Source organism: Ictalurus punctatus, chromosome 18 (genome assembly GCF_001660625.3).
Source record: "Ictalurus punctatus breed USDA103 chromosome 18, Coco_2.0, whole genome shotgun sequence".
In the NCBI taxonomy this organism is placed as follows: Eukaryota; Metazoa; Chordata; class Actinopteri; order Siluriformes; family Ictaluridae; genus Ictalurus; species Ictalurus punctatus.
In genome coordinates, this window is record NC_030433.2 from 106,835 (window position 1) to 119,967 (window position 13,133).

The 13,133-nt window shown below is 37.5% G+C and overlaps 1 protein-coding gene across 14 annotated transcripts in view; it reads right to left on the minus strand.

The window, feature by feature from the left end:
• The window catches only part of tcf7 (transcription factor 7), a 90,317-nt gene that overhangs the window by 46,242 nt on the left and 30,942 nt on the right, over positions 1 to 13,133 (minus strand). For all 14 annotated transcript variants that reach the window (XM_053688000.1, XM_053688001.1, XM_017492524.3 and 11 more), the window contains exons 4-5: positions 12,983 to 13,109; positions 669 to 756 (exon numbers count right to left, since the gene is read on the minus strand). In XM_053688000.1, coding sequence (XP_053543975.1) covers positions 669 to 756; positions 12,983 to 13,109 — 215 coding nt within the window. The remainder of the gene's footprint in view (positions 1 to 668; positions 757 to 12,982; positions 13,110 to 13,133) is intronic.

The following is a 13,133-nucleotide window of genomic DNA, read 5'->3' on the forward strand; positions in this document are numbered from 1 at the left end:
TTGTTAAAAGTGCTAAACAAACTAAATTTAACTGAAGTTGAACTGTTTTGCATGAGTATGCCAAAAGGCACCAAAATAATTCTCAGGGTGTGAAAAACAAGATTTTTGATCTTGTGAAACCTAAATGCCGAAGGTTATATCTGGAGGAAGCCGGGCACTGCTCTGTCGCATCCTTATGGTGAAGCAATGTGGTAGCAGCATCATGCTACTGGAAAGCTTGTCAGAGTCAAGGAGATGATCAAAGTGTGGAGACATCCTTTAAGAAAATCAACTCAACTAGCATCTATGCCCTCAGATTGGGGTGAAAGTTCACCTACCAACATGACAACCTTTGTAATAAACAAACAAACAAACAAACAAACAAATAAATATATGCATATATGTGTGTGTGAGTGTGTGTGTGTATGTGTTTGTGAAAAGGGAAGTGGTCTGAATACTTTTTGAATACATTGTGGAGGACTATATTACTATACATAAATGTATATGTACTGCATACTTATATAGCACCCACCAAAGACACATCAAGGATGTAAACAATGTAGCTATTGAATGATAGAGATCTGAATGACAAAGTCCTGAGCTATTAACCTCTTAAAGGCAGTGTAATTTGGTGTGTAGATTATTTAAGAAATGTTAGTTGAGATACAAAATAGATGTTTGGAACTTACCAACCCATGGATGGGGTAATTTGGCCAACTCCTCCTGAGGGCAGGGAATAGAAGCTTGAAAGATCATGGGGCTGATGTCTGTGAACACCTGTGACATACAATGATACATGGATCATTACAAAAAAAATACTGTTTACTTAGTATTTCCTTAGCAGAGTGGGAACTTACTAGGATATTTGGCTAATATAACAGGTCAATCACATTTCTTCCTTGTTAGGGAGTTACAAGAAGAAAAGGAGTACCCTCTGCTATGATACAAGTGTGTGGTGTCCAAGTGTGACTGGTCCTCACTGGAATGAGTGACTAAATTACAATCATTTAAACAGTTTTACATTGAAAAGGAAGGTCTGAAAAATATCAAGATTCAAGATTCAATTAGGCATGTGCATTGGGATTCTTACTTGTTTCAGCCTACCCAGTTTTCAAGTTTCAAATATAAAAAAAAAAATACTATGAAAATATAGCTGCAAGCAGCAATGGCGGATTTCTCCTCAAGATTGCAGACCATTTCAAAATTGATATGGTAGAGAAATGTATCCCACAGATTCAATGCATTTCAATGCATTTAGATCAATGGCAGATTTTAAGTCATTTTTGTAGGTTTCCACAAATGATCATTGTAGAAAAAAATCCATAATGCGGACATTATGGGTACTTGAGACTTTTTTGCTCTCCATGAGCAACAAGGCATGCATACCAACTTTCAGACATTTTGGTTTGACGGTGTAGAAATGCTATCATTTGAATGTGTCAACTTAAAGGCGTGGCCTGTATCACCACTTATACTCTGTTTAGGCCCATGCTTTCTGAGAAGTTTACGTCTAGTCTGTAGTTTCATTGTGCCACAGTAGAACAAAACTGACCAAAATTTACAAAACTGACCAAGCTTCATGGTTCTGGAGAAGACTTACTGTTTCTGTTAGCATTAGCTGTGGCCAAATCAGCCACAGAATAGACAGTCAGTCCACCCTTGCCAGAAAGCCATGAATGCGTGTGCGTGGCCCCAAGTTTGGGCACATGTAAGGGTCTAAAGAGTCAGTGAGAATTCTGGAGCACGTGCTGACTGTGGAGGAAGGGAGACATCCACTGGCAGAGTGCACTAGCATTTAACTGAGCATGCATATTTCAGATATTCACAATAAATCTATTTTTCATCTTACATTCAGCCATTTCTCAGATTTGTTACTCAACTTTGTCAAGCGTCTTCATATGAACTGGAGATTTGAATTGGAGTATCCATTTTATGAGTAGCGGATGTGTAAAGCATTAGCATTAGCGATAAATTATTATTCCTTTTAATGTCATTGTTTTTAGAGATATGAGGTTGCCATCGCACATGGTAACACACTGTAGTGTCCTCTTTGTGTTTGGCATACAAATTTTAGATATTTGTATACAATTTTAGGCAAAATGATTGAACATTCATAAATAAACAATTGTTATATGATTTAATTGCTTATCATATTTGACCAATAAGTGCCGCTGTGACGAAATTGATGTGATGTGGTCAGTGTGGGGTCAAAATGGCACACATAAAGTTTGGTGTCAATATGCCAAAGCCTTGCAGAGATACAGCCTCTGAACCCTTGCATGAGGTTCAGAGGTGGACCCTACATAAATTTACCAATTTGGTGAAAAAGTCTTATTCCGTTCAAGAGTTACAGCCATTTAAGTAAAAGTGGCCACACCCACTTCAAACCTTTTGATGTGGCCTTGCGAGGGTGAATCAAAAGATCAACTTTTTTTCATAACTTTTGATCTAAGATGTCCAAAGTATTGTTCTACAACAGTTTTATTTCAGGAGCAAAAAACCTATGAGTAGTTCACAAAAGGAGGTTTTTAACATTATCTGAAATATTTACCAAACAGTTTGACAGACACCAATGGTTCTTGAGGCAAATATGTTCAGAATAAGAAGACCAATCATGTGATACATATTAGTTGTGTTTGTTCAAAACACTGTGTTTTATACAACCGTTAACACAGACAAAAATCATAATAGTGCCACCTTGTGGCCAGTTTCATTAAAATTTTGCACAAACTGCTTAGACCAAGAGTCAAATAGGTTCACCAAGTTTCATTCCAATCAGCCATTGGTAACCTTGTCTAATAGCTACGGAAATTTGATTAGCAGATGGCGGCCATGTTTTTCAACATACGTGAATGTGCTTACAGACAGTGATGTTACCTGAGATACAGACACTTTATGCAAATTTGGAAGTCAATCGGATCAACAGTTCCATAGTTACAGCCAACTTAAAGTTTTTTGGTATTATAGCGCTACCATATGGCAAATTTTCTGTGCCACCATAGATTGTCCTCAAACATAAGCATGCCAAATTAGATGAAGATATCTCATTACGTTCAAGAGTTATAGCCATTTACGTAAAAGTGGCCACGCCTGCTTCCTGTGTTTTTGCATACCGTAGCTACCTCAAGTTGAAAGTTCAAACTTTTTTTGATAACTTCTGATAGTGAGACTCCATAGATTTGTTTGGCACCGGGTTGGTCCCTATCAGATGAAAATCCTACGACTAGTTTGCAAAAGTAGGTTTTACAAAAAAATCCAAGATAGCGGAACATTTTTATAAGCGGAAATTTGAGATATACGTTTTGTTCGTCTGTTCCCAAGGATTCCATAGATATAGTACACTCGAGTCTGTGATAATAGCAAATATTATGGAACTAGTTTTTGCTGCCAATATTGCTGCTACTTGTTGTGCTACACTTCAAAATAGTTTACCGTTTACAGCCCATGTTCTGTGTATATATTGTCCTGTGTAATTATTGTCCTGGTCTGTATATTTATTGTCTTCCACTCGTTGTGTCTTGCACTGTTGTGTATTTGGACTATACATAGTCTTGCGTACTGTTCAGTGTTGCACCATGGTCCTGAAGAAACAAAATTTCATTCTAATGTATACAACCTATATAGAGAAATGACAATAAAAACCCACTTGAACTTGAAATATGTCACCAAAACCTCTACTTGGTACATTTAACATTTAATGCTGATCACATGAACGGCCTAGGACTAGTTTGAAAAAGATTTTTTTTCAGTAAGTGAAAGATGTCAAAAATTTGACTTTGCCAAAAATAATTAAACAATATGGCAAAATGATGCAGGAGGACTCAGGAACTCTGCTGCTATAACAAGTTCTATTATATTTCCTACAGTTGTGAATATATAAACCAAAAGGTAAATTCATTTATTAAAGCCCGGGTCGTAATGGGTCATTTCATTTGCAAGAGTAGGTGGTGGGAAATGGGACCTAACAAACAAATCTGGTGGTTATATTTAAATGATAGCCCTGTCTTACAGCTGTTTATGAAAATGAAGCTCTGCCATACAACACCAAGAAAACCAAGGAGCTCATTGTAGACTTCAGGAAGCACTACACTGAACTAGCCCCCCTTTTCATAAATGGTGAGTGTGTGGAGAGGGTCCACACCTTCCAGTTTCTTGGCGTCCTTATTTCTGCAGACATCTCCTGGACGGACAACATCACAGCGGTTATTAAGAAGGCTCAAACGTGGCTACACTTCCTGAGGGTTCTCAGGAAGTACAATCTGGACCCCAATCTGCTGCTGATCTTCTACCGCTCGTCCATCGAGAGCCTGCTGACATACTGTATCAAGGTGTGGTACGGTAGCTGCACCGCGGCAGACAGGGAGAGGCTTCAGAGAGTAATAAGAGCAGGACAGAAGATCATTGGCTGCCCTCTGCCCTCCTTGATGGATATTTACACTTCCCGTTGCCTCAGCAGAGGAAAAACCATTATTAAGGACAGCTCTCACCCTGGCTCTGATCTGTTCAATATGTTGCCCTCAGGGAGACGTTACAGGTGCATCAAAACAAGGACTAATAGATTTAAGAATAGTTTTTTTCCCAAAAGCTATTACCATTCTAAACACATACATGTACTGAATTCACAGTATATGTATATAGTGTCTCAAAACTGTGCATCTCATAGTACCTCCCCCCTCCGCCCCAATATTTTGTTTATCTTGTTTATTTATCTTGCTTGTTTATATGTTTATCTTGTTTATTTATCTTGCTTGTTTATATGTTTATCTTGTTTATTTATCTTGCTTGTTTATATGTTTATCTTGTTTATTTATTTATTATTTATCTTATTTATCTTGTTTATTCTTCTTGTTTATTTTATGTACATGTTGGCACGAAATAAAAAGGAGTGGCTCTTAATTTCATTGTACATGTGTATAGTGACAATAAAGGCATTCATTCATATATTCATTGTTTGGCACATGGTGGCCATATTGTTATGAAATCTCATCAGTTTGCTGAGTAATATGACACAAAAATTCTGAAGATATAGCAAAAATCCTAGAAAAAGGAGGTTTTGCATATTATGCAAGTTCAATGCATGTGAGTGGGTGGCGCTAGCTAAATAATTGAAAAGACAAATTCTTTGGGTGTAAGGAAACAAAGCATGAGAAAAAGATGTACCCATTATTTACAAAATATATATGCTTATTTTTTGTGTGTTATGCAAATCAGCAACAAAAAAAATCTAAGGGGGCAGAGCTAAATGTTTTTGAGGCTTTTTATTACGGCAAACCCAAGAAATTCCGCTGAGTAGTTCGACATCAAAATTGTAACGATAGGCCAAAAAGCCTAGGACATGATCTCAGAAATAGGTTTTGCATGTTATTCAAATTAACACAAAATAAATCTAAGTGGTTAGAGCTAAATAGTTCTTGGAGCTTTTTGTTCAGGAGAACCCAAAGAATAAGTAGCAAAAAATTTCACTGTATGACTTTTTTCAAGTTTTCAAGATATGAGCCAAAACTGCTTGCTCCCTAAAAATCCTAACAAAATCACTAAGTGCTCGGCTCCCTAATAAGGTGAATTATTTTACTGAGATGCAGAATGATTATTAAAGTAAGTGCAATATTATGTGTAACAGTATAACAAGTCCAATAATGTGTAGCATAATATGTAAATTTGAGCTGTATAACACAACATCATATAAGTAGTGTTTTAATAAGGCTCTAATTCTCAAGGGTGATAGTGTGTGCAAAAACTGATAGTGTGTGCATTTATGCGGTCATATCTCCTACCAAACACTAGGGAATAGAACATCTTATGGCTTGGATGGTTTGTGTCCTCAATCATTGCTTTGTAGTAACAGTTGGAATCAGATGAGTTGCCTCCATTTTGTTCTTTGATGACAACAAAACACTATAGTAATTCATGTCAAGGCAGTATTGTCTTAACATCTTATCTTTAGATGAATTAATAATTTGTAGATCATGTTAAAATTTCCTGTTGTTATTACAGCAGAAATCTGTGTTTGTAAAGGATGTCATGGGTTAGCAGCAAACATCTAGCACTTAAGTGTGACTTAAAGGCAACCTCTGTTTGTACAGAAGAATGCTGCTTGATGACTGTAATTTGCCAATGCTTCAGGCATGTTTCTGAACTCAACCTATAAATCTATTGAGATTGGAATGTGACTGAGTCAACTTACTTTGTCTTTGCACCCCACCCCCTCACAAAAGCCATTCTAGATTACACTGTGGGAATGCTCAGTCCCCATCCTTGAACATCAGTCACTACCTGTGAAGGTGCCATCTGCTCAGAGCTGATGTATTTCTATGACAGGACAAGTATGACAAAAACCAGTTAATGGACTAAAGGCCAAGTATCATATCTTCATTAAATCCAAAGATCTGCTTTATGTCACTGAAAGGTTACATAATTAGTTTGTGTTTTTAACAGCTTTGTCTACATTATTTTTTTCTTACTGTTAGAAAGCCAGTGGTCACATGGCCAATAGACTTTGAAGAAGCCAGGAGTCAGCAGAATCCTATGTCATATTGAAGTTTCATTTTGAATTTAGCTATAATTGTGGGGATGAACCACTACATACACTTTAGTTTTCATGTACAATGTCTGGTAAGCAAGTGTTATTGACCTCTGCTGGGAATATTGTTGAGCAATGAAAGGAGCTTTGACGAACTCCTTAAAGCAGTGGACATGCCTTTTCTTTAGAAGACAATGCCAGAAATGTCTGATGTTTTGGAGTCCATCTCTGTAGCTGAGGTAAATATAGCAGTTAGAAACCTTCACAGAAGCAATGCTGCAGGGGTGGACAAGATTCATCCAGGCACTGTACAAGGTTGGAATCATATGGTTAACATGCCTCATCAATGCTGCTTGTAGATTTGGGGCAGTGCCCTTGGACTGGCAAACTGGGAAGGTGATCTCATTTCCCTATATAACGGGGAAAGCGAAAAGGTGTACGAATTATAGGGCAATCATACTACCTATCCTCCAGGGTTCTGGAGAGGAGAATCGATCCGATAGTTGAACCTAGGATTCACAAGGAACAATGTGGGTTCCACCCAGACTGTGGAATAGTAAACCAACACTTTACATGGACTTGGAATCCTGCACTGCAGAGCAACACGCCCCAACTGGAAACTGTTGCAGCTGGACATGTGACTATTCAGAGGGACATTTCCTGACTGTGCAGCTGGAAAACATGCAGCAGAAATCCTCCATATCCCTCTGGAACTGGTGCCAATAGAAACCCTGGCAACGATGGTGGAGGTTTGTGTTCCCCACAGAATCTTGCTGTTTCTTTCAGAACCCTCTGCATCATTTCCATCAATCAGCCAAAGAGTATGAAACTTCACATACAGTTCGTTTCTGTGCAAAGCACTGCAACATCCTCCCAAGGTGGCCACTGCTGCACCTCTACCCACTGCATCAGCCTCATGTTGTACCTCCTGAAGCTACCAGCAAATAGCCGCCTCTACTCAGTTCACAGCAGCATCCTCCTGTCCCTGTGTCTACAGTTTCACCTCATGCCCCTCCTGTGGTCCACATTTTCAGCAGGGGTGCCTTGAGAGTACGTTGGCATTGGAATGGTGTCTACACACCCTATGCATGATTTTGAAGTCATAGGATTGGAGCTCTTCTATCCAGTGTGCCACTTAGCTCTCTAGTTCTTTAAGGGACATCAGCACAGCACAAGCCACCACCCGTTCTCCTTTTGGGTGAAATCCGTAAGTAATTATACCTCCTATCTGTGCAAACTGATATCAGCTGGGTTAGTAAATTGATGGTCTATAAGAAGGCTTTTTGTTACCAAGGTGTCACACAAGAAACATCTCACAATGGGTAAAAGCAAACCGCTCTCCCAAGACCTTCACAACCTTATTGTTGCAAAACATATTGATGGACTCGGATATAGACATATTTCAAAACTTCTGAATCCTCCAGTAAGCACCATTGGGACCGTTATCCACAAGTGGAAGCAGCATCAGTCTGTCATCAACCGGCCATGCACAGGAGCTCCTTGCAAGATTTCTGACCAAAGAGTCAGAAGAATAGTCAGAAGAGTAGCCCAAGAGCCAAGGACCACTCAGAAAGAGCTCCAGAAACACTTGGAGGCAGCAGGTGCCATCGTCACAGAGAAAACAATAGACAAGGCACTCCACTACTCACGCTCACCCGCAAGACTACATTACTAAAGAAAATGCATGTTGAAGCTTGTTTAAAGTTTGCTACAACTCATTTGGACAAGCCTATGAAATACTTTGAGAGTGTAGTCTGGTCAGACGAGAGCAAAATTTTACTTTTTGGCTGTCATACTACTACACCCTGTTCGGAGAAAAAATGGCACTGCACATCACCTTAAAACACTACACCAACAGTGAAGTTTGGAGGTGGAAGCATCATGGTGTGGGGCTGTTCTTCATCACATGGTAGTGGCAGAATTCATATAATTGAAGGAATGATGAATGGAGCCCTTTACCAGGAGATTCTTGAGAAGAATCTGCTGCCATCCACCAGGATGATGAAGATGAGTTAATACTAATGTCTGGTGAAAATTTCATGTGAATAGCCTCATTGGAAATACCTCAAATAGTGAAAAGCTTTCTCTTATGAGGCCCCCCAGTTATGGAACAGCCTTCCACTTACTGTTCGGGACTCAGACACAGTCTCAGTGTTTAAGTCTAGGCTGAAAACATATTTGTTTACTCAAGCTTACCATGAATAAACTTTCTTTTATGCAAAGTACATAGTCTTATCCATTACGGGATAGTAAGCATACCTAACAATCTCTCTCTCTCTTTACCTCCCTCTTCCTCTGTCAAGCCACACATGATATTAGGGAGATGCCAGTGATCCTGACCCTTTCTGCTCTCTGGACCTGCCTGATCCATCCTCATGCCCTACTTCTGGATGGAGCTCTCATGAACTGGAGGCTACAACTGCTGAGGATGGTACCGCTTGAAGTACAATGGAAATGGTTTTGGACCTCAATTGCACATGGACATTTTCGCTGTGGTTGCTGGGTCTACAGTTGCTGCAATGGCCTTGAGACTGCAATTACCACATGCAGTTTTACACTCAGGTCTCCGTTAGTGAACAGTGAACTAGTTCAACAAAGACTTCATGTTAAAACCATAATGAACTTTCTTTCACTTTCACACTATCCATTGTCACCTAGATATGGATGGGTTCCCTTCTGAGTCTGCTTCCTCGTTTCATCTTAGGGAATTTTTCCTTGCCACCATTAAAATTAAATTCACACACTTAAAATCTGTATCCCGTGTTAATATGTTTCTGTAAAGATGCTTTTTTCCATTGTTAAAAGTGCTATACAAATAATATTGAGGTGTGTGTGTGAGAGGTATAATTCGGAAATACGCTTCCAGTCGATGCTAAGTTGCAGACTCACAGGTTTGCTAAGCTCCAAAGGCACAGTTTCAATCCAATTCAATAGCTTTAGCATCTTAAAAAATCTTTTTAGTAAAAATAAGATTTTCTAATTTTGCATCACTGTGCAGTTGAGTAAAAAGCATTGAATTTCAAATCTATATCTCTGTTATTGTGTTTGGACTTCCCTTTCTTGCATGTATCTCATCTATTTAATTTCAGTATGTTTACTAAATGTTACCAAAGCCTGATGTACCACTTTATATACATACATACATACATATATATATATATATATATATATATATATATATATATATATATATATATATATATATATATATATATATATATATAATTTATTTATTTAACAAGACCATGAAATTTATGTTTTAATTAATTATTGAATTTCTTTATTTACTTATTTTATTTATTCCTTACTTATTCTTATCTGTATTTATTCCACATATTATCATAATAAAGATAATGTAATTTGTGTCTTAGCAATTATTGTGGCATTCAAGCCAGCTAATTTGTTCAGTTCAGTTGGGACAGCTTTTCTTCAGCTGGAACTGGGGCTTTAATCATTAATAATGATTAGCTCCAAATACCAGGCAATTTTGATGTAAAACCTTAAGCCTTCTGCTAAATCACTAAAAATGAAAAAAATTCACCTTTCTGCATGGCAACAATCCAAACCATACCTCCAAATCAACAAAGGAATGGCTTCACCAAAACAAGATGAAGGTTTTGAAATGGTCCAGCCAGAGTCCAGATCTAAATCCAATCGAAAATTTGTGTGGTGACCTGAAGAGGGCTGTGCACAGGAGACGCAAAGCGAATTTGAGTTTCAATGCTTTTGCAAGGAAGAATATTGGTTAGCAATATTGCTAAGTCAAGATGTGCCAAACTGATTAGCTCTTACCCAAAAAGATTAAATTCCATGACAAAATCTAAAGGTGCATCAACTAAGTATTAGTTTTGGGGGGTACACACTTATGCAACCAGGTTATTGTACATTATTTCTATTTCATTTTTTACTAAAATGGTTCTTAGTGTTTTTCACTTTATCACTGACTCTTATCAATGGATTATACCATATCCTCAAATTAAACATTCTCTGTAGCTGTAACATTCTCAAATTAAACATTCTCTAACGCCAGATCACTGGTAAATAAAACCTTTATTTTTAATTGCTTCTTCAATTCACACCACTTGGGTATTTTATGTGTGACTGAAACCTGGTTCAATATCAAGGATTCTAGTCCTTTCTCTGTACAACTGCCACCAGACTGTAATTTTCTCAACTCTCCTAGGACCACAGGACGGGGTTAGCTACAATTTTTAAGTTTCACTTTTGCACCCTGTCGACTGAAGATCTCAAACTCCAAATGTTTTAATTAAACTCTACCAACCCTATGGTTGTTACTGTTGTATATCAGCCACCAAAATCTAACGGGAACTTTATTGATGAATTTGTGAACTTTTTAAGGGAAACTGTCCCCAACTATGACAGACTTTTACTACTTAAATGAGAGTAAGACTGAGATGGTCTGGCGTCCACTGCACCAAAATTTAATAGCTAACAATTACAATTAGTCCAAAATGCTGCCGCCACTCTCCTGACAGGTACATGGAATCAGGAACACATTACCCTTATTCTTGCTTCACTACACTGGCTACTGGTGCGCTACCAAATGCGCTTTCAAAACACTTCTAAAAGTTTACAAGTCTCTTAACAATCTAGCTCCTCCATACCTTACGGAGCTCCTATCCTTTCATAACCTCTCTACAACTCTCAGGTCATGTGATCAAGTGCTCCTAACAAGTTAAAATCTTGTTTCTTTTCCTTGGCATTTGACCAGTCATAGAGATTTTTATGTCATTTGATTGTTATGTAACGAGTGTTACAATACTAGGATTTCTACCGATATGATTATTTTTATTTTATTTCTATTTGAGCTTTTGTAATTATTGTTGTAAAGCACTTTGGCGACCTTTGTTGTTTTTAATGATGCTATATAAATTAACTTGACATTGATATTGACACTTTAATTTATAGGTTGTAATTTCACAAGAAACACAGAAAAGCTTCTGACATGATTTATCTTGCATTTTTTACATCATAAAAACCTGCCATTTTAACAGGGATGTGTAGACTTTTTATATCCGCTGTAAATGACCTCTGCTTGGCTTTCCAGAGCTGACTTTTACACGGAATAACAAAAGCAGTGATTTTGCCAACACACAACAAAGTGTAATGAGTACTGTAGCTAAAAAGAATGACAGTCTGATGAGAGGCCTAAATGAGCAGACTTGTTTAAAAGGATTCTAAAGGATTGGGGAATACTATAAAGAGATTCCTTAAAATCCTGGAGGATTTGAATTTTCTTGTTAAAAATATTTTGTGTGTTATAGTTTTGTTTGACATTTTACAGAACAGGGCTATGGGATTTTTCTTTGATAAAAATGAGCCTTTTGCAAGAAATAAAAATAAAGCTCTTAACAACAGCTATGAAAACGCTGAAAACCTCATAATGGATTCCTGAAAATCAAAATAAAACATCTGTCAGTTTCAGCACCCCTGCAGCATTACATGACTGTTTTATAATATTTTAGATAAGCGTCTACTCTATTTCTAAAGTTCTTGGAAATCCTTGTTGTAAATCTAATACAACAGTGTGTCCTGAAGATGCAAAACACATAAATTATTCTAAATCAATTGTTCTATTGCATCAAATATTAAAAATGCATTATAATTTAGACATTCTTTTAAATGATCTGTTTTGAAAAATAATGCTTTTTTTAATTGAGAAATGAGAATGCTAGAAATAAACAGCAGATTTTCTACTGTTTGCTAAAACCAGAAAAGTGAAAGTGCATTGAGATGACTGTACAGTATCTCAAAATAAAGAATGAATAAACATGTCATAGACTGAGTAAGAACAAGAAAACAAGAAGTTATACCTTTTTCTGTTTGTCCCTTAGCTAGCATCTTCTTATTTGCCCTTTTAGTTTAATTTTTGCCTCTATCAATATTTACCTAACCCAAATTCTGCTTTTTTTTCTTGTCTGAGTTCTTGTGAAAATCAAGCTAGTCTATACAGTATGTGTATGCTATTCCAAGGTATCTGCATGTTGGTCTGAGAAGCCTGTGTAGCACAGTTTGTTTTGTGGGTCACTCCAATAGCTAAGAACTTGAATATGGTTGTGTTCTACTCTTATACATATCTAGGCAAGCATTTGGTGATTTGGGGACCCAGTGTGTCTAGTGCTCTGCTATTTCTCCATTTCGGTGGCCAAGCATCAGTTTTTACTGACCTCTGGCCAAGATTTTGACTATGCTGAAAATCAAAGGCTTACCATTAAACCTTCCAAGGTCAACTAAGGTGACTGTCTGAATCAGCTATGAACTTGTCCTTTGATTTCTTTTGAGAAAATTTCAGCGACACAAGGAAATGAGAAAGTAACAGAAAACCCTTTGATGTTTCCAATGGGTGGATTTTATTTATTTATTTATTTATTTATTTTTTATGAGGAAACCATATACCAATTTATCTGTTTGGGCACTAAGACATAAACTTGCATTAACTCACATGTTAACTCACACACATACCTGGTTTTTGGCTCATATCTGATGTCAGATGTGAAGGACTGGGGTTGAAGTGTTCATTGCTGTATGGTAGAAGAGATGTAAGTGGGTGCATCCCATGAGGCTGCTGCACCACTGCCACTTTGTTAGCCTACAATAATTACACATATACACA